Source organism: Orcinus orca, chromosome 11, assembly GCF_937001465.1.
Source record: "Orcinus orca chromosome 11, mOrcOrc1.1, whole genome shotgun sequence".
NCBI classification, from domain to species: Eukaryota; Metazoa; Chordata; class Mammalia; order Artiodactyla; family Delphinidae; genus Orcinus; species Orcinus orca.
The window spans coordinates 102,328,324-102,355,947 of NC_064569.1; the positions used below are offsets into that span (position 1 = coordinate 102,328,324).

A 27,624-nucleotide genomic window follows, 5' to 3' on the forward strand; every position below is an offset into this window, starting at 1 on the left:
CTGGCCGGGACCAGGATGGGGCCAGGGCGCCCTGAACCCTGCTCTGAGCTCAGGCTGGACCGGAGGCCCCGGCCTGCCCTGGAGGACGCAGAGCAGGTAGCCCCAAGCAGACCCGGGGCTCAGACGGACACGAGCACGGCGCTGTTACCTGATGGTCTGGGCAGCTGAAACTGAGCGCTCTCCACTGTCTTCACGCTCGGAAGAAGGGACGCAGTGGGTGCACATTTAATAAGTTTGGATCCAAGTGTTTGTCTGATTCAGCCCTGGCGAGAGCAGAGCTCAGGGCCTTACTGTCTAGGTGCTGAAAGGTACAGGTGGGGGGCTCTATCTTCCCCAAACTCCCTGTGGCCGCACTTTACTTTCGCACTTCTCTCCGCCAGCCTCTTTTAGGGCACAGGCAAGGTGCAAGGAAGCACCTTTTCGTCTTTCAGTTTCAAGTCTTGCTGGAGAGCCATTCGTGGTGGCCCCGGAGCCAGGTGTGGCATGGCTGGGGGGCACCTCTCCCCTGGTGGATGAATGTCCAAGAGCGGAGATGCAAAGTCAAAGTTGGAGATGGGCGTCATCTGCTTCTTGGCTTTCCACACACCCACCCCTTCCACGAAGAGGTCGGACCCCGGGAAGGGGGGCAGCTCCACTGCAGGCTGGGGAGGGAAGGATGAGGTGAGGGGTGCTGGCTGGTTCTTTCCTGGCCTGCCGGTCAGGCGTAAGGCCTCAGGGAGAAGCCCCAGCCACACTTCCCGACGGCTGGGCTGCCCACTGGGTCCCCCCACCAGGGGCGCCAGGTTGCAGGGTTTTGCTGCCTGGCCTGCAGGAGGGCTCCTTGGGGGAGCAGGCCCCTGGAAAGACCCCTGAAGGGAGGCTGGATCTTCACCCCAGGAGGACGGAGGACACTGCAGGTCGGAAAAGGAACAGCCTAGAGGGGCCTGGAGGCCACGGACATCCCGCCAGCCCAGCCAGAGGACCCCCTGCCAGGTGGCCACAGAGTTGGGGTTGGCTGGGGAGGAGAGATTGGAAAGCTGGATGGCAAAGGCCAGCTGGGCGAGACGCCCCCGGGGCGTGGGGAGGGGCCGCCCCGAGGTGGCCGGCAGGAGAGGGACACCCCGCCCCCCTCACCTGTCTCCACAGCAGCTCGAAGTTGCCGACGTCGCAGTTTCGGTCGACCCTGCGGTCCACCACCACCTTGATGGTGTCCTCCTGCACCTGCGCGCAGAGCCGAGCCGTGACCGGCGTGGACGCGTGCATGGTGGGGCTAGAGTTGATCTCGATGAGCCAGGGCTTGAAGTCGCAGCCGAGGATGAAGTCGGCGCCGTACAGCTCGAAGCTGTTCTTCCGCGGGTCTACGTGGTCCTGCGCCACCTTCATGGTGTTGGTGACGGCCCTCTTCATGGACGGGTAGATGACGCTGCCCCACACGGCCCCGCGGCCCCTCTTCTGCAGGTACTCCTGGAACTCGGTGCTGGTCCACATGTTGTGATCCGGCAGCAGGGGGCTCCGGTCCTTGTCATTCTTCAGGTGCTTCTGGATGGAGTTGTTGCACAGGTGGATGGCGCTGCGAGGCAAGGCCGCCGTCAGGGTCGGGGGGGCGGGTGCGCAGGGTCCTCTCCTCCCAGCGGGCGCCCGGGACCCCACCCTGAGGCCCCGCCCAGACCCCGCCCCGAGGATCCGCCCATGAGCCCCTGGCCCCGTGGGCCGTGACCCCGGCACAGCGCCGCTGCGGGAGGGGTTCTGACGGGTTCCCCGTTCTCCTAATCCTCCTAGGCAACCTCAGGACAGCCCTGCTGTCCCGCCTGGGACCACCATGGGGTGGGGCGGGTAGGGCAGGGCAGAAGCCAGCCAGCCCGGGGCCACCAACTAGGGGCCTCCAGCAGGTACCACCCTCTGAGCCCGTTTCCCCACTTGTCCCTGGAGGAGAGCCGGAGCCCCCCAGGGCTAGAAGGATTCGCTAACTGAAATTTTCAATTAATTCGTTTATACGCTGGCATTGTTCTAAACAGGATTTAAATTGAATAGCATGTACTAGGAGATTATAAAATAGGTGGGTCCTGTTCAAAGTCATTTTCATTTAAACGTGTCCCTGGGCCTGGGGATTTGCCATCTTGTTCTGGGTGGTGAGACCGCACCTGTGACCATGAGAGAGCTGTACTCCCGTGAGACAGTTACAAGAAACAAGATACAGGCATATGGAAGAGTTTTGGAAGCTGCAAACAGTGCTGTTAGGGAGCCGACACAGTTCAGAAACAATGTCAGAGAATCTCCTGTCAGCCTGGGGAGAGGGTTATGGTCCCGGACGGAGAAATGGCTCAGAGAGGGTAAGAGACCTGCCAGGCACTCAGCTCCCAGCTTGGCAGGGCCGGGCAGGCTGGAAGGGGCTCCGTGGGCTTCTCACTGCCCAGTCAGCCCAGGACCCCTCCTCCAGGCCCCCCTGGCCTGGTGGGAACAAATGTGCTCCTTGAGCTGCCGGCCGGGACCACTTGTCCCAGCTGCCTGCTCCTGCCAGGTGTGACTCCAGGTGTCACCTGCCAGGTGTGACCCCAGGTGTGGTCACAGCCCCCAGCTTGAGCACAGTGGACCCCCTCAAGGTCTCTGTGAAGCAACCTTCAGTCCTCGTGATACTGACGGGCTCCCCTGTAGCCCCCGCCAAGATGTCTAGGCACCCAGCCGGGCACCCGCGTGTGGTCACAAAACAGAGCCACGGAGGCCCTCCATCTGGAAAGAGAGGTGGCAGCTGTTCTCTCAAGAGAACGCCACGTTCCCGAGACTTCGCTGGTGGGCTCTCGTCCTGACACCCACCCGGCCTGCCCGCTCTGGGACCCTGCTGGGGCTGGGTTCACCCACCCCAGGGCACCCACTCCTGCAGGTCTGAGCTGCTGCCCGGCACCCCCTGCACCCTGTATCGGGTACTGCTCTCATCGTCTTCACCCCTCCTAACCCCACACGGCTGAGGTCATCCTCAGAGGACCCCTCAGGCCACCCTCACGTCCCACACTCTGCCTCGTCGGGGAGCCGCCCCCCACCTCCCCAGACACTCCAGCAGCTTCCCCACCTGCAGGATCCCCACCCAGGGCTCTGGGCGCTCACAAAGCGAAGGCCCTGCAGGGTCTACTGCAGGATTTGAGGGGCTGGTCCCCAGGAGCCTCCCCAAGGAGCCCTACCTGTCCCCTCCCTCCACATGCTGAGGGGACCGAGAGAGCAAGCAGAGCTGCACCCCGAGCCCGGCCCGTGTGGTCAGCGGAGGGGCACGGCCGGCCACTCAGCCTTCCCAGCGGAGGGGCAGCGGCACCCACCGCAGAGGGTGCCTGGTGCCCACGAGCACATGGCAGACGGTGCTTTCAGGATTTTCTGGAGAAGACGCACACCCCATGGGGGCGCAAGGCACTGGCTCTGATGGGCAGGGGGCCTGGGCCCGCCCCTTGCAGAGGGAGGTCGAGTAGCCTCCACAGGCCCGAGCACGACACAGCACCCCACCGGGCACACGAGACCTGCCTCGCGCTCCAGGTGCTGGTGGGAGCCCACCCTCTATGGCAGCTAGCTGACCCCCACTGACCTGTCCAGATTGTCCAGGGAGAAGCGCTGCGTCGAAAAGCGCAGGTAGCTCTCCTTATAGAACCAGATGGTCAGCGGGTTCCAGTCGGTGACCAGGAACCACTGCCGGATGTCAAACTTGGTGTCGTAGATGAGCAGCGGCGACTCGATGTACTTCTGCACCACCCACTTGTTGCCCTTGGCGGGGGGTGGGTCTGTAGCCAGCTCCAGGATCTCCTCCACGTGGTTCAGGCACACTATGTCTGCAAGAGGCCACCGCTCAGCCCCCAGCCCCAGAACAACGCCTGCGGTCCTGCGCTGGGGGGCTGCGCAGGAAAAGCTCTGCCCTCGGGGTCGAGGCCACAGCCAGGGCAGCCCTCCAGGCTCGCCCACCACAAGGGGCTTCAGAGAGGACTGAGAATGGGAAGGTCGGGGATGGGGACAGAGGCCCCATGAGGAGGCAGCCAGCGAGCTGGGCACTGGCCCGAGTCCGGGGGGAGCAGGGAAGCAGGGCGGGCCCTTCAGCCTCAGGAAAGCAGCAGGCGGGGTGATGGGCTGCTCCACGGGCTCCAAGGGCTGGTGAGGCCTCACACCCAGGGCGACTGGACAAGTGGGGGTGAACAGGGCAGGGATGGGGTGCACAGCTCTTCCCCACGTCTGCACCCCTCCACTTTGCAGGAGGGTTTGCATGCCCCAAAGTTAAGCCGTGTGACTGGTGGTGACCAGTGACACGTGAGCCAAAGTGACGTGCATTTCCCTGGGCTGCAGCATTTAATGTCACCGACAGACCCCCTCCCCAGCCCTCTCTTTCTCTGCCGTGACACCCCGGAAGCCTGAACTGTGTCACAAGACGGTGGGGGGACTCGCCATCCTCCCTGCCAACCTGCCTTGGACAAGCGTGAGGAGAGGCCGAGATGTGGGGCGGCCTGGCTCTCCTGGCCGGCACGGGGGGCGGGTGCCCCTTGTGAGGCCCAGGGGCAGTGACAGCGCGGGACGCGAGGGAGCTTTCCTCACAGAACACAGGACCCCGCTCTTCAGTTACAGCAAGTGGAGACCTTGCCATCTTGAGACCAAAGTCCAGGAGGAAGCTGCAAGCCCCTGGGCCAAGAGCAGACGGGGGCACTGGGTTGGGGGTCAGGCGGTGGGAGCATAGCCAGTGACCAGGCACAATGGCGTGCACTTGGTTATGAACAGGTGGGTTCGAGGTGTCTGTGGAGCGTCCCCGGGGATGCAGTGTCGGCAGTGGGTGGAAGGTCTGGGCTCAGGAGAGAGCCCGGGGGGGAACACGGGCCCGGCCCAGGAGGGTACTTGCTGAGAGCAGGCAGAAGCTCGGGAAAGAGAACGTTTCAGGACAGCCTGAATGCAGGATATTCACAAATTAATAAAGCTTTTTAAAAAATCTCATAAAAAGTAACCACTTATGAATTCACAGCAACAGTAAAACCCCTCAAATAACTCAAGGGGCAAATAGAATATGCAAACAAAAGGTAAGGTCTGTTTAGATACTCAGGAAAAAGGGAACATCATATAACATAAACAAGAGGGTGCAGGGAAGGCTGTATTCTGAGGACATTTCCATAGCCTGAAAGCTTCTACTGTTGCACAAGGATGTTTGGGAATAAATAAGCTTAGCATTTAAGTCAGCACCAAGCGCGAACAGGAAAATTGAACAAATGCAACCAAAAGTTGGTTCTTTGGAAACACTCCTAAGATTGGAAAATCACCCTGAAATCCTGTTTTTAAATGAAGAACCCACAGTATTCACCATTAGGAATAAAGAAAAGGGCACGGTCACAGCCGTGACGCAAGGAGAAGTAGAAAACCGGGGTCCCGGGACAGAGCTCACAGGGCACTCAGGATGCGCCTGCAAGAGGCCAGTGCCTCTGGGGCTTTTATAACCGCCCTGGGCCCAGGCCCCCACTGCTGCTGGATGCGGAGTCCTTGCTCCATTGCAGCAGCTGGCGAGCAAAGCAAATACGAGAAGAAAACTACAGACAGTCTACCTGAGGACTAGAGACGGAACTTCCTAATGAATCCTAATTACTTAGCAAAATTTGGAAGAGCAGCCATGAACACCAGGGTCACTGGGATGCCCGCTCCCCGGGACCCGCGAGTCCTGAGCCCCCCAGGGAGCCTGGCGCCCAGTCCCCCCGCTGCCACGGCTGGCTGTCCCCGCAGGGTGCCCGGCTTGGGACTCACCTCGTCCCCGGGACTTGGCCGCGGGCTTTACGATCCAGATGTTCCGAAGCCCGTCGATCTCCGTCTGAGGGTTCACAGAGGTGATTTTCTTCAGCAGAGCTTGGCACTGCGAAAAGTAATTTCTGGAATTGGAGATGAACGCCTCGCCGCTACAAAGCAAGATCCAGAAAGCCCGTGAGGCTCTGAGGGCGGTGCCCAGGTGCCAGCAGGTGGCCGCCCGAGGAAAGGGCGAGGGGCAGGCTCAGAACATCCTCCTGCCTGCCCGACGGGTGCCCGGGAACGTGGCCTGTAGGGTGGTGGGGACCCCCGATTTGAGGACACCCCGGGGCGCTGTGCCTGGGCCCAGAAAAGGTGCCGGGACATGAAGGCCAGGGTTCTTGTGCCGGACCCACGTCAGGGTGGCCCTTGCAGGCCCGTGTGGGAAAGCCGAGCTGCCCACGCCGGCAGCACCCAGGGTCCTGCAGCTGACGCGGGCTGGACGCCAGCTTAGTGTCCCGTGGGCTCGACTGCCAGAGTGGCTGGTGGCCACACGGTCACGGCAGCCATGGGGCCGCCCCGGGAAGCCACCGTAACTTAAGGGAATAAGGGAGGCAGACGGCACAGCTGTCTGCGTGCGTTCAGAGCTCGATGCTGGTGCGTCCCTGAAGCCTGGGACCAGGAGCCCCACCCCCGCCCGGGCCGCATCGCAACCCCACACGAGGGTGGACTGCAGCAGAGGACACTGCGCTGGGCCCGGAGGCCACCTGCCACCAACTGCGGGGATGGCCCTGGCGTGGGGAAAAAGCCTTCTGGGACACGGACATCTGTGCACAATGTTGTGCCCACCCTGCTGGGAAGGGGGGGCAACAGGGAGGGAGTAGCGATGAGTGGGGTCCCCTATGGTGGGGGAGAGGCCCCATACCGAGGAGCAGAGTTTGGGGCGTGAGAAAGCAGGAGCCCCCTTTGGTGCAGGGAACGTGGGTGACGAGTCAGACGGGGCCACGCCCCCTGGTTCTAACAGGACACACAGAAGGGGAGCCCCCGGAGCCCCCTGGCCCACCTTGGTGGTGCACACGCTCTACCTGACCCCAGGGAGAAGACAGGACCTGGCGGAAGCAGGTGTGAGTCCCGAGCTGTCTGTAACCCTCCCGCCCGGCAGCAGAGACCGGCCCGGATGCCGTGAGAAATGAGGCAGGTCCCCGAGAGCCCAGCCTGATGGCCAGGGGCAGAGCTGCCCAGGACACCAGCAAATGCAATCTCGACTTGGGCTCAGGAAGAAGACAGGGGTTGATCTTCCCCCAGGGAAGGGTCCCCACTGTCTCCCCAGGGTGTCCAAGCCCTTGCAGCGGCATCCGGGCAGGATGGAGTCCCCTGTGAGTTTGTGCATCACAACAGGAAAACAGTCGCTTCCCCCTGGGGGTTAGAGGACGGGCGGGAGGAGGCGGGACCCCAGCCTAAGGCGAAGGTCTGGCCAAGCTCCCTGTCCCAGACACCCTCATAATCGCCAGAGAACAAGCACTGTCCCCCCAGATGCTGATGACAAGAAAGGGACACAGCATCTGCCCTTCTGGTCCTGACGACACGCACACCACGCATGGGGACCCCGGGCGCCTCAACAAGGAAGGAACGGGGACAGACCGAGCTAACCGCCCTCCGGTTCCCTAACGAGATCCCTAGCTCGGAAGGTGCCACCGCGGCCCTTGCGGGGTCTGCTGCTGCCACCCACTGGTTACACCTGGGACTTCGAGCCAAGGGCACAGCCCTGCGGGGAGAGCTGCCCATTCTCGCACTTGCAGGTGCCACCCGGGTCCAGATGCAAACACTTCCAACCCCTCAAAATGCTGCCCTGGAGACCACGTCGGCCAGACCCCTCTGCCTCTGCCCTGTCCTCCCCGCCCCTGTGTGGACGCCTCCAGGCACTGAGCTTCACACCGGGGGCTCGTTCAGTCAACAGAACGACGTGGAGAGCCACGTGTGGTGCTGCAGGCATCAGCAGCAAGTTCTTCACACCGCTGGTGGTTTCCAGATTACGAATGAAGACCCTCTGCAGATGTGTTTTCATTTCTCTTGGACAAACGCCCCAAGCACGGCAGAGCTGGGTCATAGGGTATGTAGATGCCTCAATTTATACGAAATGCCTGAGGCTTTTCTAGACAGGCTACACCCATTTCCAGACACCCCCGCCGCCCCCCCCCAGCAGATTTAGGCTCCAGCCGCTCCACATCTCGGCTGACCTTTCAGCCGATCTTGTGGGTGTGCAGTGGCGTCTCTGTGGTTTTAATTCACCCTTGAATTATGAATTCAGTGATGCTAAGTGTCTCTTCATGTGCTGATTGGCCGTTTGCTGTCTTCTTATGTGACATTTCCAATGGGATTGTTTCTCTTACTGATTTATGGGCGTCCTTTAAACATCCTAGATCCGAGACCTCTGTTGGATATACGTGTTGTAAATATGTTCCTCCAGTTTGTGGCTTGTCTTTTCATTCTCTTTGTAGTGTTTTTTGATAAACAGAGTTCTTAATGTCAATAAAGTACAATTTATCAACTTTTAAATTATGATTAGTGCTCTTAGAGAACTATTTAAGAAATTTTTCTTTTTTTTTTTTTTGCGGTACGCGGGCCTCTCCCTGTTGTGGCCTCTCCCTTTGCGGAGCACAGGCTCCGGACGCGCAGGCTCAGCGGCCATGGCTCACGGGCCCAGCCACTCCACGGCATGTGGGATCTTCCCAGACCGGTGCACGAACCCATGTCCCCTGCATCGGCAGGCAGACTCTCAACCACTGCGCCACCAGAGAAGCACCCTTGCATGGATTTTGATGGGGATTACAATGAATCTATAGATTAGTTTGGGAAAAACAAACATCTCTATACCACTGAGTCTTCTAATTCGTGAATGTGGTTTTATACACACACACATACACACACATACACACAACAAACACACACACTTATTGGGTCTTTAATTTCTCTGTATAATTTTATAATTTTCAGTTTAGGGTTTTCCTTGTATTTTGTTATATTTTTTCTGGATATTTGTAGGTTTTTGATGTTATTGTAAATTTCATTTTGTGATTGTTACAGCACACAGAAATACAGTGGGCTTTTGTATATTGACCTGGTACCTAGTGATCTTGCTAAACTGACTTAATTATGATACTTTCTTTATGATTGTTAAAATTTTCTATGTGCACAATTAGGTCATCAGTAAGTAAAGAGTTTTATGTCTTCCTTTCTGATTTTTTGCCTTTTCTTTCTTTTTCTTGTACTATTAAACTCAACAGATTGTTCAGTCAATACTGACTAGATGTCATGATAGTGGGAATTTTTGTTTCATTCTGATTTCTAGGGGAACACTTTCAGTTCATGACCATTAAGAAATATATTAGCTTTAGGATTTTTGTAGATAAACTTTATCAAATTAAGGAGGTTTCTTTCTTTTCCTAGTTTGCTAAAAACAGCAACAAAACTTAACATGGACACATTGAATTCCATCAGTGTTTTGCATCTACTGAGACGCTCATACAGTTTTTCTTCTTTATTCTGTAAACACGATGAAATTTACCAATTTATTTGTTTTTCCAAAAATCTCATTGTGGTAAAATACACATAACATTAAATTTACTGCCTTAAATATTTCTAAGTGTACAGTTTAGTGGCATTAAGTACACTCACGTTGAAATTTACCAATTTACTTGTTTTTCCAAAAATCTTATTGTGGTAAAATACACATAACATTAAATTTACTGCCTTAAATATTTCTAAGTGTACAGTTTAGTGGCAGTAAGTACACTCACGTTGTGCAAATATCACCACCATCATCTTGTAAACTGAAACTCTGTACCCATTAACTCCTGGCCCCTGGCAACCAGCATTCTGCTCTGCCTCTGTAATTTTGATGGCTCTGAGCGCCTCACGCGAGTGGAATCGCACATTATTTATCTTCTCGTGTCTCGCTTACTTGGCACATTATAATGTTCTCAAGGTCCATCCACGCTGTAGCATTTGACAGAACTTCCTTCCTTTTGTAGAATATGCCACTGATCAACTTTTGGATGTTAGACCGACCTTGAGTCCCTGGAACTCAAGACTGGAAATGACGAAATAAAATTGTTTTCTACAATGACATATCCTGTATGTAGAAAATTCTAAGGAACACACACACACACACACACACACACACACACACACACTGCAAACTATTAGAACTAATAAATGAGTTCAGCAAAAATTCACAGTTACAAGATCAATATACAAAAATCAATTGCATTCCTATATGCTACCAACAAAAATCCTAAAATTAAAATTAAGAAATTAATTCCATTCATAATAGTATTAAAAATAATAAAACATACAGGAATACATTTAGCAAGAGAAGTATAAATTTTGAACTCTGAAAACTATAAAACATTGTTGATACACATTTTAAAAGTCCTAAACAAGTGGAGAAGCATTCTATATCTATGGATTGGAAGACTCAATATTATTAAAAACCAGAAAATACAACCCACAGAGACAGAAAAAGATTAGTGGCTGGAGAGGACGGGGGTTCTGAACAAAGAGTGACTGAAGATGGGAACAAGGGAATTTTATGGGGTGATGGACATGTCCTAATACTGGATTGTGGTTTTATACAACTTTGTGAATTTACCAAAAATCATTGAATTGTACATTTACAATTAATGGAGTCTATGGCATTCAAATTATAACTCAATAAATGTATATGGAGGAAGTGGAAACAATTGGATTCCTCCTGTATGATTACGAAGATTTATGGTGGCAAAGACTGCCCTGCTGTGAGTACGCCAGTCTGTTTGCTGATCGAAGGGTTAGTTCCATTTCAGCTATATTAATGCTACTCTGATTTATGACAAGGCCGTACAGTGGGAAAAGAAATACTTTTCAATAAATTATAAGTCATTTCCAATATTCATATGGAAAAATACATCTTGATACCTACCTAACCCCATACACAAAAATCAACTCCAAAAGGGCATGTGTAAAAATATATGAAAGGTAAAATAATGAATATTTTAGAAGAAAACATAGGAGTATAAATTCATGACTTGGAAACAGCAGGGACTCTTTGAATAGTATTATAAAACATCAATCATGAAGAGAAACTAAGATAATTGGACTCTATTATGACTAAAGATTTTCACTCTATCAAAACACATCTTGAAGAGAATGAAAAAAAGCCACAGAATGGGAGACAATAGAAGGATGGGCAAGAAACTTGAACAGTGAATTCACAAAAGAGCATATCCACATGGCTAATAAACATGAAAAGATGACAAACTGCACTAGTTACCAGGGCAATGGATCTAGAAGGATTCATACGTGAGAATAAATAGAAAATTTCTGGAAAAGGGAGTAAAGGGAATGGACTATTTCTACCATGAATTAAATCATAAATATACAGTAATTAAAAATGTACAGTACTATTACTAGGTAAAAGATAGCAAGGTCAGTGGAAGAGAATATATAGTTTAGAATTAGACTCAAAGATATTAGAAAGACTGTCATGATGATGAGAGATGAGACCAGTGTAAGAGACATGTGGGACACAGTCTAACATATGTGTAATTGGAATCCAGACAGAGTTAGAGGAAGAATGGGGCAGAGGCAATACCGGAAAAATTAATGGCCAAGAATTTTCCAAATTTGATGGGAAGCTCCAACTAACAGATAAAATAAGTCCCACAAACCCAAAGCCAGATAAATACAAAGAAAACTGCTCCTAAAAGCATTGTAACAAAACTGCCGAGAACCAAAGATAAAAAGAAGATCTTAAAGCACCCAGATAAAAAGACACTACCTTCAAAGAACACAAACAATACTACAGACGATTTGTAAATAAAAATTATGAAAGCCAGAAGATGATAGAACAATATATTAAAATGCAAAAGCAACAAAAACCTCTGCAAAGCTAGAATTTTATTCAGGTGAAAATATCTTTAAAAAATGAATGTAAGGGGGCTTCCCTGGTGGCGCAGTGGTTGAGAATCTCTCTGCCAATGCAGGGGACACAGGTTCGAGCCCTGGTCTGGGAAGATCCCACATGTCGCGGAGCAACTGGGCCCATGAGCCACAACTACTGAGCCTGTGCATCTGGAGCCTGTGCTCTGCAACAAGAGAGGCCGAGATAGTGAGAGGCCTGCGCACCACGATGAAGAGTGGCCCCTGCTTGCCACAACTAGAGAAAGCCCTTGCACAGAAACGAAGACCCAACATAGCCATAAATAAATATTTTTTTAAAAAGTGAATGTAAGGACTTCCCTGGTGGCACAGTGGTTAAGAATCCACCTGCCAATGCAAGGGACACAGGTTCAAGCCTTGGTCCAGGAAGATTCCACATGGCATGGAGCAACTAAGCCCGTTTGCCACAACTACTGACCCCACGTGCCACAACTACTGAAGCCCACACACCTAGAGCCCTTGCTCCACAAGAAGAGAAGCCACCACGATGAAAAGCCCACGCACCGCAATGAAGAGTAGCCCCTGCTCACCTCAACTAGAGAAAGCCCGTGCAGCAGTGAAGACCCAATGTGGCCAAAAAATTAATTAATTAATTTTAAAAAATGCTTAACTTTTAAAAAAATGTAAAATTCTACTTCTTCAGACAAAATAATCAGAGAGTTCTTAACCAACAGATTGTCACTAGAAGAAATACTGAAAGATGTTTTTTAGGATGAAAGAAAATAGTAATGAAACTGCAGAAATGAATGAAGGTCCCTTAAAAAGGTTAATACGTAGGAAAATATAAAATTGCTGACTATTTAAAGCAATAATAAATACCTCACATGTAATTAAAACATGTGTAGAAGGGAGGATTCTGGGAAGATGGCAGAATAGGAAGCACCAGGAATCTGTCTCCCCACCTAGACGACAATTGCACTGGCAGAATCTGATGCAACTGTTTTGGAACTCTGGGGTCTACTAAAGGTGTGCAACCTCCGAGGGAAGCCTTAGACAGTAAATCGAAGTTAATTTTGGTCAGTACCAGTTCTTATTACCGTAGCAGCTCCGCGTCTCCCACCCCTGTGGCAGGCAGCTGTGCATGGGCTCTGGAGCAACTTGCACACAGCTTGCAGGCGCCAGGGCATGGAAAAAAGAACCCTGTCCTCCAGACATTGGGGATCTGTGCTCTCTCTGATCACTGATTGCTCCTCCTGATGATAGAGGTACAGACAAATAAGACAGGCCGCCATTATTGCTGGACCTGCCCCTCAGTGTTATAAGCCCCACCCCCTCCTGCTGAAGAGCCTTCCAGGAGATTTAAAGGGCCAGCAACCTTCCCTCTCCTTCATTTTATTCTTCTTCCCTTTTGGAGAGCCAGACATTAAAAGACTAGGACATTTAAAAACAACTGCATATAAAGGGAAAATTAGAAAGTGATGGTGCATGCCCAGAGAAAGGCATAGAAAAGACCCAAGAAGACCTTAAATTTACACCTCAGGCACAGAGACAGACTACAGAAATCAAAAAACCAAAAACAATAAACAGAAACAATAACATGAAACAGCAAGCCCTGGAGAAGGAGGAGAACCTGATTTCCAGAGTTTCCAGCTCGCCATAACTAGAGAAAACCCACGCAGCAACGAAGACCCAACACAGCCAAAAATAAAATAAATTTATTTTTAAAAATTTAGCTGTAAAAAAAAGAAGTCCCTTCTTATCAGTTATTATTTTTAATGTAAGTGGACTAAACTCTCCAATCAAAAGACATAGATCTGCAGAATGAATTTAAAACACACGATCCAACCATATGCTGTCTAGAAGAGACTCACTTTAGATCTAAGACACAAATAGACTGAAAGTAAAAGGATGGAAAAGATATTCCATGCAAACAGTAACTGAAGAGAGGAGATGTGGCTATACTAATATCAGACAAAATAGATTTGCAGTCGAACAGGTTACCAGAGATAAAGAAGGACATAATATATTAATAAAGGTTACATCTTCTTCAGCAAGAAGACATAACGATTATAAAAAGTTATGCATCTAATGACAGACCATCAAAATACATGAAGTAGAAACTGACAGAATTGAAGGGAGAAACAGACAGTTCTACAATAACTGGAGACTTCAATACCCCACACTCTCAATAATGAATAAAAGAGCAAGACGGAAGATAAGGAAATAGATGACTTAACACAGTAAATCAACTAAATCTAACAGAAACACACAGAACACTCAACCCAACAACAACATACACATCGTTCTTAACACAGTAAATCAACTAGATCTAACAGAAACACACAGAACACTCCACGCAACAACAACATACACATCATTCTTAAGTGCACATGAGACATTCTCCAAGATAGACCGTAAGTTAGGCCACAAATTAACTCTTAATAGGTTCTAAAAGATAGATATCATACGAAGTATCCTCTCTGATCACAACGAGATGAAGTTAGAAATCAATGACAGAAGTACAACTGGAAAATTCACAAATCTGTGGAAATTCAACAACACTTTCTTAAACAACCAATGGATAAAAGTAGACACCACAAGGGAAATTAGAAAATACTTAGAGATAGGAACTTCCCTGGTGGCACAGTGGATAAGAATCTACCTGCCATTGCAGGGGACATGAGTTCAAGCCCTGGTCTGGGAAGATTCCCACATGCCATGGAGCAACTAAGCCCGTGTGCCACAACTACTGAGCCTGCGTTCTGGAGCCTGAGAGCCACAACTACTGAGCCCGTGTCCACAACTACTGAAGCCCGTGCGCCTAGAGCCCCGGCTACGTGACAAGACAGGCCACCGCAATGAGAAGCCTGTGCACCGCAACGAAGACCCAGTGCAGCCAAAACTAACTAACTAAATAAATAAAATTTAAAGAAAAAAGAAAATACTTAGAGATAAATGAAAATTAAAACACAACATGTCAAAACTTATGGGATGTAATGAAAACAGTACCAAGGGGAAAATGTAGAGCTATAAAGGCTTACATTAAAAAATGAGAAAAATCTCAAACCAATAACCTAACTTTACAGCTTAAGAAACTAGAAAAAGAAGAACAAACTAAACCCAAAGCTAGCAGGAGGAAGGAAATAATAAAGATTAGAGCAGAATTAATCAAAATAGAAAAACAATAGAGAAAATGAATAAAACCAAAAGTTGGTTCATTGAAAAGATCAACAAAGTAGATGAACGTTTAGCTAGATGGACTAAGGAGAAAACAGAGAAAACTCAAGTTACTAAAATCAAAAATGATATTAGGGACATTACTACTGATTTTACAAAAATAAAAAAGATTATAAGAGAGTACTATGGACAGCTGTACACCAATAAACTGGATAACTTAGATGAAATACACAAATTTCCAGAAACACAAAACCTACCAAGACTAAATCATGAGGACACAGAAAATATGAATAGACCTATAGCAACTAAGGGGCTTGAATCAGTAATCAGAACCCTCCCAACAAAGAAATGCCCTAGACGTGACGGCTTTCCTGGTGAAATCTACCAAACATTTAAAGAAGAAGTAATACAAGTCCTTCTCAAACTCTTCCCAAAAACTGAACAGCTAATAAATGAATTCAGCAAAGTAGCAGAATACAAAGTCACCACGCAAAAATCAGTTGCATTTCTATTTCTCTTCTTAATTCTGTGATTGTTTTATATATTCTGATGCGGTATTCACTACATCTAAGTCCAGATTGCTTTGATTCCTTTGATTGGATTCTTTTGTTATGAAATACCCTCTTTACGTCTATTAATACCTCAAATACAGTTGGAGATTTTAACTAAGCTCTCTCAGTATCTCAGAGAACACGCAGGCGAAATAATCAGTAAGAATATAGATTTGAATCACTAACTTGACTTAATTGACACTTCTAATAACACACCACCTAGCAATGCAGATACACGTCGTATTCAAGTGTAAATGAAACAGTTACCAAAACAGATCAGTGCTGATCAGGGCTGAAAGGAAGTTCCGCCAAAATTCATGTTTATTTTTTATTCACAGTGAAAATCTCTATACAAAAAAGAACCTTGATCTTTATCTCTTATCTTACACAAAAGTTAAGATTAATTAATCATGAAAAGCTAAAAGTGAACGGAAAAACAGTAAAACATGTAGAAGAAATCATAGGGGAACATCTTCATGACCTCGAAGAGTCAAAGATTTCTTAACCAGCACTCGACCTACCATAATAGGGAAAAAATGAAAACAGTGGACCTCATCAAGAAATTCCACTGAAAGGTAAAAAGACAAGTCATGCACCGGGAGAAGGTAGGCTTAATGCACCTCTCCAACAAAGGACTTGGTGACGAAAATGTCGAGAACTCTTAGAAACCAACTTTATAAACAGAGAACCAACCTCTTTCTCTTTAATGATCAAAAGATTTGAATAAGCACTTCACGAGAGAACATAGCCAAATGGCCAGTAAGCATATGAAAGTATGTTCATCACCATCGGTCATCAGAGAAACGCAAACTAAGACCGCGATGAGACGACGAGGAAGGGAAAATGAAAAAGTGTGACAGTGCCGAGGGCTGTCAGCGGCGCGGGGAGTGGGGCGCGTGGACGCGTATCACGGCTGGCTTATGGAGGTGCACAGCCACTCTGGGAATTGGTTAAGACTGCTGGTATCCCACCTGCCCACCCACAGCAGAAGGAGTAAGGGCTCTGCGGTCTATTGAAAGGATGGGATTCCGCACAGCAACAGAAAAGAACGAGCTTCTGCACCGACTTGGATAAATCTCGCAGGTCTTGTGTTGAGCAGAAGAGTCACAAACGAGACAGCCCGGCCTGTACGATTCCGTGAATACGAAATTCCACAGCAACATTGGTGGAGGTGGCGGGTCAGAGGAGGTGTGACCTCGGTGGGGTCCTGCCTGCGAAGGGTTACTGGGGGGCTGGGGGGCTGGGAGTGTCCTTTATCTTGATCTGGGTGGTGGCTACACAGTGAGCACATATGCAGACTTGTATCCTCCTGGACAAATACCACCAGCACATGGCGCGCCCTTTACCGCATTTACATCCAGTAAAGAAGAAAGTATTTGATCCAAAGAAGGAAAGGAGTAAAACAACAGAAACGACCCCGGGATGGTGCGTGTGCACCGCAGGCAGACCCTCCGAAACGAGGGCTCCAGCTTTGCTGCCATGTTCCCTCGGCGGACAGCTGCTCCCGCCGCGGGTGCTGGCCCGCCTCTGCCCCAGCGTCTCGCTGTCGGCCACTGTGAGAGGTCGCAGCCCTCCGCAGAGGGCCCCCGGGTAGTGGGGGGCAATTGAAGGTCGCGGAGTCAGGAGGCCTGGGCCGAGCAACGGCCCTGCCGGTCCCGACCACCCAGAGCCAGCCTGGCAGCCTGGCCGCGAAGGGGACGCCCAGGGCGGCTGCGGCCCCAGATGATGCAAAGGACACGCAGGGTGCGCAAGGTGCCACAGGCTCGCCCGGCCGTGTCATCCTCTTATCAGCCAACAAGGGTCTGGGCAGGCACCCCAAAAGGCACCCCAACTCCCAGACAGGTGCCCCAGACGTCCCAGGGGCCAACGTCCCCAGACAACCCCTAAAGCCCACCCGGCGTCCCCTGGATAACGCGAGCAGCGGGCAGGCCCCAGAGGGCACCGACCAGGCTTCTTACTGAATGAGCCTGTAGTACTGCTGGGTCAGGTCCTTCCACTCGTCCTCTGTGAGGTCCTTGGCGGCGTCTTCAAAGAGGTCGATGTCCTCGTGCTCCAGCCGCCCCAGGTAGGCCTCGCACGCCCTGCACGCGACGTCCACCAGCTGCCCTGAGAGGCCTGTGAGCCTCGATCCTGTGCTCTCAGGAACTGAAACCCAAGGACAAGCACGTGGGGCCTGGGCCACCACCCGCCCCCATGCAGTGGCACCACTGGGGGCACAGACAAAGGCCACCCCACCTGTCTGTGCCTCAGGGTCTCACGGTGAGGGCTCTCGCTTCTCTGGGTAGCCGCCCTGGACACCACACCTGGGCCTGGGCAGGTAACCTTTCCCCTCCCGAAGCTGCCCCCCACTGCACCGTGCCCCCTCCCCGCCGCACCCTCCGACTAGACTCTCAGCCCCTCGGGTGGGAATGAAACAGCACTTCTGATGAGCTCTCCACAAAACCTCTGCTTCTGAGCACACACTTGGTCCTCAGTGAGAAAAGAACAGGTATTCGTGGACAGCCCTGCAGTGATGCCTGCCAGCCCTGTGGGAGGCTGGGGGAGCACCTCCCTGTACGTCTAGCACTTCTCAGAGCCCCAGCATGTGTGGGCTTTGTGGCTCTGAGCATCCGACCTCTCACACAGCACCCTCTCCTTCTGGAGCCTGTGAGTCAAGATCGCTGTTGGTCTGGGGAGCACTGAACACAGGGAGGCCCCCGCCCAGGTGAAGGCAGACCTCATGCACCTGGCCCCCCCCTCACGTGGCGGCCTGCCCCCCACACAAAGCCAGCGGTCCCCAGGCTGGATGCGGAGATGGGGTGAGAGCTGAACCCTGTCGTGGGGCTACGGGGCAGGAGCCTGCAGAACAAGGCTGCTTGGAAGGTGTACGGAGACACCTGCACAAGCCCCAGGCACAGCCACTGAGACGGCAGCCCTGATGGACCCAGCGGCCGCCAGCGAGCACGGACCTGGGAGAAAGTGCTCGAGCTTTGCGGTTGCTGCGGAGATTACAACATGCATTTCTTAAATGTGCTGAGGTGAACTTCACAAAATATAAAAATAGCCATTTTAAAGTGAAAATTCACTTCTGGTGTCCAGCATGTAAGGAGCCTGGAAGCTGCCACTCCACCCCAACAGCAGGTGAAAACCTGAACAGACCGGAAAATCACCAGCTGTTCTTAGATCTATCCGAGAACTGAGGTCACAGGGCAAAAGCCTGCCCCAAACTGGCGAGACGGATGGGCAGGTACAGAGAGTCACCAGAGCAGAAACCTGTGTGGGAGCCAGCGCCAGGGAAGGAAACCCACCTGCTGCAATGGACGAGTTGGGAGCCGGCGCCAGGGAAGGAAACCCACCTGCTGCGATGGACGAGCTGCTGGAGGCTCAGCGTGGACAATCCTGAGACTTAGAAACCCCAGGGCTCATCTTTGGGGGCCCCGTACTTTTGTCAGTTTTACCTCCAAGAGTCTGACCTGGGGGTCACAGTGAGTATTGGAGGAAAATCCCCTTGTGTTTCTGACGGGAGAGGAGGAAAGGAACACTCTGTTCCTAACAAGGCTGCCCTCAGGAGAAATAGTCACCAGAGTGTGACCTGCCAGGGTCTGATCAGGGCCTAATCAACGCTGGGGCAGGAAAATACCCAGCTCCGCCGCCTCTAGCCATCCTATCCCACCAAAGGGGGAAAAAGGAGAAGCGGTGGTGAAGGTCACAGTCCAAGGGCACAGGCTCAGCAAAGACTGAGACCTGATCACAGGACTACAAAGCACTGTATCGGACAAAAAAAAAAAAAAAAGAGGGGATTTTTTGCCAGCAGACTTGGCTTGCAAGAAATGTTAAAAGAAAGAAATCCTTAGGAGAGAAAAAAATGGCATAAATCAGAAACTCAGATCCACATAAAGAAAGGAAGAGCATTAGAGAAGGAATAAATGAAGGGAAAATTAAAACTTTACTTTTTTAATCCTTAATTGATCTGACAGAACATAATAATTTAATAATTATTATTAAAAATAAAAATAGAAAAAATATATCCAGATTATAGCTTATGGATAAGTGAAATAAATGACAGCAAAGATACAGGGCACAGGAGGGAGGAATTAGGAATATTTTGTTATAAAATATTCCCATTACTGTAAAGTGGTCAATGTTACTTGAAAATGCAGTTTGATTCATTGTAAATGTATATTGCAAACTATAGGACAACCACTAAAAAAATTTATATATATCTATGTATATCTGCTATGCTAGGAAGGGAAAGAAAATGAAATCATACAAAATGCTCAATTAAAACCACAAGAGGCAGAAAAAGAGTAGAAAACAATAGGAACAAAGGACAAGGGCAACGAATAGAAAACAGTAATAAATATGGTAGCTGTTACTCCAACCATATCAATAATCACTTTAAATGTCAACGATTAAATGTATCAATTAAAAGAGATTATACAGTGATCAAACAATAAGACCCAACTGTGTTTTCAACAAGAATTCCACTGTAAATGAAGACACATATAGATTAAAAGCAAAGGGATGGAGAGAAATATACCCTGCTAACACTAATAAAGGAAAGCAGGAGTATCTATATTAATTTCAGACAGAACAGACTTCAGAGCAAGGAAAACTATCAGGGATGAAAAGAATGTTACATGATGATGAAGGGGTCAATACACCAAGAAGACATAGCAACACTTAACATGTACGTGCCTAACAACAGAGCATCAAAATACATGAGGCACAAACTGATAGAACTTCAGGGAGAAATAGATGAGCTCTATTAGAGTTGGAGACTTCAACACCCCTCTCTCAGAAATGGATAGATCCAGCAGGCAGAAAATCCATAAGGACGTAGGTGAACTCAATAGCACCGTCAACCAACTGGATATAATGGACATCTATACAGTACGTCATCCAACAACAGCAGAATACACATTCTTCTCAAGCTCATTTGGAACAGTTCCCAAAATAGGCCACTTTGGGGCCATAAAACACACCTTAACAAATGTAAAAGAATAGAAATCATAAAATATATGCTCTCAGACCACAATGGATTAAACTAGAAATCAGAAGATACAGATAGCTGGAAAACTCCTCAAGTATGTGGAGACTAAACAACATACATCTGATAACACATGAGTCAATGAGAAGAATCCCAAGAAAAATTTTAAATATTTAGAACTGAATGAAAATAAAAATACAATTCATCAAAATTTGTGGGATGCAATGAAAGCAGTGCTTAGAGGGGAATTTATAGCACTGAATGCATATATTAGAAATGAAGAAAGATCTGAAACTAACTATCTAAGCTGTTATCTTAGGAAGCCAGAAAAAGAAGAACAAATCAAACTCAAAAAGAAGAAAATAAATAATAAAACTTAGACCAGGGACTTCCCTGGTGGCACAGTGGTTGAGAATCCGCCTGCCAATGCAGGGGACATGGGTTCAATCCCTGGTCCGGGAAGATCCCATATGCCACGGAGCAACTAAGTCCATGTGCCGCAACTACTGAACCTGTGCTCTAGAGCCCGCGAGCCACAACTATTGAGCCCACGTGCCACAACTACTGAAGCTCGCATGCTTAGAGCCCCTGCTCCACAACAAGAGAAGCCACTGCAGTGAGAAGCCTGTGCACCACAACGAAGAGTAACCCCCACTCACTGCAACTAGAGAAAGCCCACGCACAGCAATGAAGACCAAACACAGCCAAAAATAAATAAATAAAATAAATAAATTAGAAAAAAACACAAACTTAGACCAGAAATCAATGAAATTGAAAACGGGAAATCAATAGAGAAAATAAGTGAAACCAAAAGCTGGTTCTTTGAACACATCAATAAAATTAATAAGCCTTTAGTCAGGTTAACTAAAAACAAAAAAGGATGGATGACATAAATTACTAATATCATAAAACTAAGAGGTGACATCACTACAGATCTCATGGACATTAAAAGGATAATAAAGGAATACTATGAACAACTTTATGCCGACGAATTTTATAATCTAGGTGAAATGGACTGATTCTTTGAAATATACAATCTGCGAAAGCTCAAAGAAGAAGAAATAGACAATCTGAATTGTCCTATACCTATTAAAAAAATCGAATCAATGGTTAATAACTTTCCAAAACAGAAGGCACCAGTCCTAGATGGATTCACAGGTGAATTCTACCAAACATTTAAGGAAAAATGTATACCAATTCTCTACAATCTCTTTCAGATGATAGAAGCAGAGGGAGTACTTTGTAACTCATTCTCTGTGGCCAGCATTACCCTAATACCAAAACTAGACAATGGTATCACAAGAAAAGAAAACTGTTGACCAAAATCTCTCATGAACATATTTGCAAAAATCCTCAACAAAATATTTGCAAATTAAATCTAACAATTTATAAAAAGAATTATACACCATGACCAAGTCACATTTATCCCAGGTATGCAAAACTGGTTCAGCATTCAAGAATCAGTTCATGTAATCCATCATACCAACAGGCTAAAGAAGAAATATTACATGATCATATCAATAGATGCAAAAAAAGCACTTGATAATATTCAACACCCACTTATGATAAAAACTCTCAACAAACTACGAATAGAGGGGCTTCCCTGGTGGCACAGTGGTTGAGAGTCCGCCTGCCGATGCAGGGGACATGGGTTCGTGCCCTGGTCCGGGAGGATCCCACATGCCACGGAGCGGCTGGGCCCGTGAGCCATGGCCGCTGGGCCTGCATGTCCGGAGCCTGTGCTCTGCAACGGGAGAGGCCACAACAGTGAGAGGCCTGCGTACCACCAAACAAACAAACAAACAAACAAAAAACTAGGAATAGAACATCAAGTTGAATATCCTCAACTTGATAAAGAATATCTACAAAAAACCTACAGCTAACATTATACTTAATGGTGAGAAACTAGAATCTTTCCTACTAAAATCAGGAGCAAAGCAAGGATGTCCTTTCTCAACACTCCTTTTCAACATCATACCGGAAATCCTAGCTAATGCAATAAGACAAGAAAATTAAAAGTAAACAAATTGGGAAAGAAGAAATAAAACTGTTTTTATTCAGAGATGACATGATTGTCTAGGTAGAAAATCTAAAAGAATTAACAACAAAAAAACTTCTGGAACTAGTAAGTGGTTATGGTCAATCACTTTCCTATACACCAGCAATTAATAATTGGAATTTGAAATTAAAAACAAAATACCATTACATTAGCACTCCAAATATGAAATAAATACATAATTAAATCTAACAAAATATGTACAAGATCTATATGAGGAAAAGTACAAAACTCTGATTACTTAAATCAAAGAAGAACAAATTAATGGAGAGAGATTCTATGGTCAGGAATAGAAAAAATTCATTGTCAAGATGTCAGTTCTTCCCAACTTGATCTATAGATTCAAAGCAATCCCAATCAAAATCCCAGCAAGTTATTTTGTGGATATTGACCAAATGATTCTAAAGTTTATATGGAGAGGCAAAAAAATCCAGAATAGCCAACGCAATGTTGAAGGAGAAGAACAAAGTTGGAAGATTGACACCATCTAAATTTGAGCTTTACAATAAATCTACAGTAATCAAGATAGTGTGGTATTGGTGAAAAAGAGACAAATAGATCAGTGGACTAGAGAGCCCAGAAACAGACCCACACAAATACAGTCAACTGATCTTTGACTAAGGCACAAAGGCAATACAATGGAGCAAAGACAGTCTTTTCAAACAAATGGTGCTGGAACAAATGGATATGTGCAGGCCAAAAAAAAAAAAAGAATCTAGATACAGACCTTACACCCTTCATAGAAATTAACAGAACATGGATCATAGACCTAAGTTGAAACACAAAGCTATAAGACCCCTAGAAGATAACATAGGAGAAAACCAAGATGAACTTGGGTATGACGACGACTTTTTAGATACAACACCAAAGGCACAATCCGTGAAAAAAATAATTGATAAGTGGGACTTCACTGAAATGTAAAACTTCTGCTCTGTGGAAGATATCATCAACAGAATTAGAAAACAAGCTGTAAATTTGGAGAAAATATTTCCAAAAGACACATACACTAAAGTACTGGTACCCAAAATATGCAAAGAGCCCTTAAAACTCAACAATAAAACAAACACCCCAATTTAAAACTGGAGGGAAGCTGAACAGACTCCTCACCAAAGAATATATACAGATGGCAAATAAGTATATTAAAAGATGTTTAACGTCATATATTGTCCGGGGAACGCAAATTAAAACTACAGTGAGACACCACTACACACCTACTAGAACAGCCAAGATCCAGAGCTCTGACATCACCAAATGCTCACCAGGATGTGGAGCAACAGGAACTCTCATCATTGCTGGCGGGAGCACAAAACGGTGTAGCAACCACTTTGGAACAAGCTTGGCAGTTTGTTACCAAACTAAACATACTCTTGCCATATTATCCAGCAGTCGTGATCCTTGGTATTTACCAAGTGAGTTGAAAACTTACAGCTGCACAAAAGCCTGTATGCAGCTTTAATCATAACTGCCAAGACTCGAAAGCACCCAAGATGTCCTTCAACAGGTGACAGGATGAACAAACTCTGTTCCATCCAGACAGTGGAATGTTAGTCAGTGCTAAAGAGAAATGAGCTATCAAGGCATGACTTAAGGAGGGATTTAAGGAGGGACCTTAAATGCACATTAGTAAGTGAAAGAAGCCTGTCTGAGTCATATACACTGTATGATTCCAACTGCATGACATTTTGGAAAAGGCAAAGCTGTGGTGACAACAAAAAGATAAGATGTTGGGGGGCAGGAGGAATGAACAGGCTGACCACAAGAGGGGCAGGAGGAATGAACAGGCTGACCACAAGAGGGGCAGGAGGAATGAACAGGCTGAACACAGAGGGGCAGGAGGAATGAACAGGCCGACCACAGAGGATCTTCAGGGCAGTGAAACTACTCTGAAAGATACTATATCGGTGGATACATGTCATTATACATTTGTCCAAAACAAGAGGGAACCCTGATGTAAACTGTGGGGTCTGGGTGATGATGACGTGTCAGTGTAGGTTCATCACTTATAACAAATGGACCATCTGGAGGAGGATGTTGACACAGGGGAGGAAAGGGCAGAGGGTACACGGGACACCTGTACCTCCTACTCAACTTCACTGTGGACCTAAAACTGTTCTGTGAAAGTGAATAACAACAAAAAGGACTTATCTGGGTCTTGTAGGCCTAAACCCACAGTGGCCCACGACTCCCTACATGACCCAGGAGCGCCATTCCCATGGCATTCTGCTGGAAGAGACTGGGGATCGGGCAGAGCTGCAGCCCCACCCTGGATGCACAGCTCCACGGCCCCTCCCGTCACTGTCCTCCCGTGGTGCCATGGCCTTGGCCACGCCGAGGCGGCACACACCTCGCTTGTTGCTGGGGCCACTGTCACCGGCCTCTTCCTTCCAGCCCTTGGGTGTGCTCCTGCTGCAGTTCTGGTGGCTGACCACCCACTTGAGGATGCTGGAGGCCACCGTGCGCCGGAAGTCGTCTGAAAGGACACCAAGCCTCACCCCTGTGCCTGCGCTGGGGACGGGAACTCAGCCAGCGCCAGCCATTCCCAGCCCGGCATCCCACTGCGTGCGGGGGCCTCACTCCTGCCTCAGAGCCCTCCGGGGGCCGGGCGCTCCCCCACCGTCCACACCCTCCACCTCCACACTCATGCTCCCTCCTCTGCGGAGGGGACTCTCATCCACCCCAGGACCTCCGCCCCAGCTGCGCATCCACCCTGCCTACAGCCCAGAGGCAGAATCCACCCACCCCGTTTCCTGCCCCTCTCCTGCACCCCCAGGGCCACGGTCTGTGGGCACCGTCACCACCTCTCCCCGCCCCCGTGTCCTCAGCCCTGCACAGAGGGATCCTTCTAGAAGAGCCCCCTGCTGACAGCACCGGGACCCTCCCCATCACACGAGCCCCTCCAGACCTTCCTGGACACGTTGGCTCCCACCGCTCTAACTGCGGGTGGCTGGGGGCCCTGCTGTATCCACCAGCACAGAGGCAGCTCAGGGTCCCCCAGACCCAGGCTTGGAGCCAGGCTGCCTCTGAGCGCCTGTCACATGCCAGGGGCAGCGGCCAGGGGAGGCTCACCTCCGTGAGGGGCCTGGGAGGCGAGGCTGCTCCCCACCCCAAGTAGCTGGATATTCCAGCAACTTCTCTCCCAAACCTGCTCCTTCCCCACCTCAGCTGAGGCCACCCTACCCGGCATCCACCGGCCTGGCACTACTGCTGCCCTGGAAACACCCAGAACCTGAGCCCCCCACGCGGCCCCTCACCCACCCCCCTCCGTCCATCAGAACACATGCTCCTGACATCACCAGCCCTCTGCCCGAGGACGTGCGGGCACACTGCCTGCTGCAGGGCTGGCCTGGAGCTCCCCAGCCAGCCGCCCTCAGCCCCCCTCTCCTCTGGGTCTCCGCCCGGCGCCCCATCTTGCGAGGCCCCTGCTCACGGCCCTGCCCCCGCTGCGCTTCTCACCTCTGCCCCCGCCCCGCCCCTGCCTTGTCCTGCAGCCGGCCATTGGCTCCTGGGAGCCCCGGCCTGGGGTCAGGGCACAGGGCAGGGGTGCTGGGCAGATGCCGCTCTCTACAGCCCCCCAGACGGGCGCTCAGGAAACACGGGTCCCCCCCGAACGACCCCCTCCCTGCCTGCCCTGCCCTTCTCCTTCTCTCTCCTGTGCCTCCAGGCAGATCGAACCAGGCACCAGCCTTTGTCCCCAGCCCAGAGGCCGTTGTCCCCGTGTGCCCCAGGCACCCAGACCCAGGCCCAGCACCACCCCCATGCCGGCCTCTCCCAGAAGCCCCGTCAGAACCAAGCTGCTGACACTTGGCCTCCTGCCTTGCAGACGCTGCCCATGGAAGTTTCTAGACTGGCTCCTACCACGTGAAACAGAGCTGAGGTCCCAGGTGCTGGGATGGGACCGGGCCCTCCGCCATCACCCCACCCCCACCCCCAGCCCTGCGGCCCCTCCTGCAGGAAGGTGGGCCGGGCCCAACGCTCAATGCCAGGCGCCTCGGCCGGGCCGCCAGCCACTCACCCAGGAACTCTCGCTTCTCGCTCTCGGTGCAGAGGCCGTAGCAGCGTGGGAAGAAGGAGTCGGGGTTGGCCTGGACGTACCACGGCAGGCTCCGCAGGCTCACGCACAGCCCGATCTCCAGAGACAGCGGCACGTCAGGCCCGCCGGCCACGCGCCAGGCCAGCTTGGACCACTCTTAGTGCCCACGGGCCTGGCTGGGCAGCACTGGCTCCAGTGGGCTCCCGGGAGGGCACCTCCTGCAGCCGCCCCTCCCCAGCCGCCCGGCCCCACTGGGCCGTCCGCATCGCCCACACCCGGAAGGACACCAGCGGCCCAAGGCCTGGCAAGGATGTGGGGGGGAGGCCGGAGCCCTACAGGGAGCCCCGGGGGCAGCCGTGCACTTCATCCCTGCTCCTCTGTCACCCTTGAGGGTTTAGGGGACGGTGCCCTTGTTGCCAGGGAAGCCCCTTTACCCAATCGCTCCCAGGTGGTACACACAGGCCTGTCCCTCCCGGGCTGGCCCCGCCCCTAGCCTCAGCCCTCAGGGTAAATGGGGAACGGCTGCCTGGACGGGCTGGCGGCTGAAAGGGGGGAGAGGGCAGGAAGTGCCCGTGTGGCAATGCCCCCTGCAGTTGGAAGTCACAGCGCAGGTGAGGGTGGCCCGGCCCCCCTGGGATCCGGAGCCCCTCCAGGGCCCAGAGCCTGGGTCGGGCTGCGGTGTCAGCCGTCACCTGCCCTGTCTTGGGCTTGGCCTGTGCGCTTGGGGCCGCCCAGGGACACAGGGCGAGGGGCACAGGGGCTCTGGGGGGCGGTCTGAGGGCAGCAGCACGGAGCGGCTCTGGACTCTGCTGCCGGGCCAGGCCAGCAGGAGACTCCAGTCCTGGAGAGGCGCCCCCAGGGAACCGGTCCCCGAGTGGCGCGCCCGGCTCCGGAGGTGCTGGCATTTCAGGAGGCGGGGTGCTGCCCCGCCTGCGCCCCCAGCCCTCCCACTCACCTTGGTGGTGAAGGACGCCGTCTTCCCGTAGTGATTCAGCATCTGGTCGCAGCTCAGGCTGTGATAGTCAATGATGTCCCTTTTGATTGTCCAGAGGAAGTATGGTGTTTCATTTTTTACCAACCTGGACTGGCAAGAAAAAACCTTCATCCACACCCAGCACCCAAGGCTCATGTCTCTGACAATGGGACACGCCAAGACTAAAGGAACCGGGGTTTAGGTGAGAAGCGGCGTGTGATTTCCGTGACTCCCATCCTGACTGCGGCCTCG

At 50.3% G+C, this 27,624-nt stretch overlaps 1 protein-coding gene across 1 annotated transcript in view; it reads right to left on the reverse strand.

Annotated features, from left to right (window-relative positions):
- Positions 1 to 384: 384 nt before the first annotated feature.
- The window catches only part of TTLL8 (tubulin tyrosine ligase like 8), a 41,646-nt gene continuing 14,406 nt past the window's right edge, over positions 385 to 27,624 (reverse strand). The window contains exons 6-13 of the mRNA XM_049694630.1: positions 27,355 to 27,483; positions 26,382 to 26,496; positions 24,714 to 24,839; positions 17,303 to 17,489; positions 5,722 to 5,870; positions 3,545 to 3,785; positions 1,114 to 1,549; positions 385 to 641 (exon numbers count right to left, since the gene is read on the reverse strand). Coding sequence (XP_049550587.1) covers positions 387 to 641; positions 1,114 to 1,549; positions 3,545 to 3,785; positions 5,722 to 5,870; positions 17,303 to 17,489; positions 24,714 to 24,839; positions 26,382 to 26,496; positions 27,355 to 27,483 — 1,638 coding nt within the window. The 3' untranslated portion in view covers positions 385 to 386. The remainder of the gene's footprint in view (positions 642 to 1,113; positions 1,550 to 3,544; positions 3,786 to 5,721; positions 5,871 to 17,302; positions 17,490 to 24,713; positions 24,840 to 26,381; positions 26,497 to 27,354; positions 27,484 to 27,624) is intronic.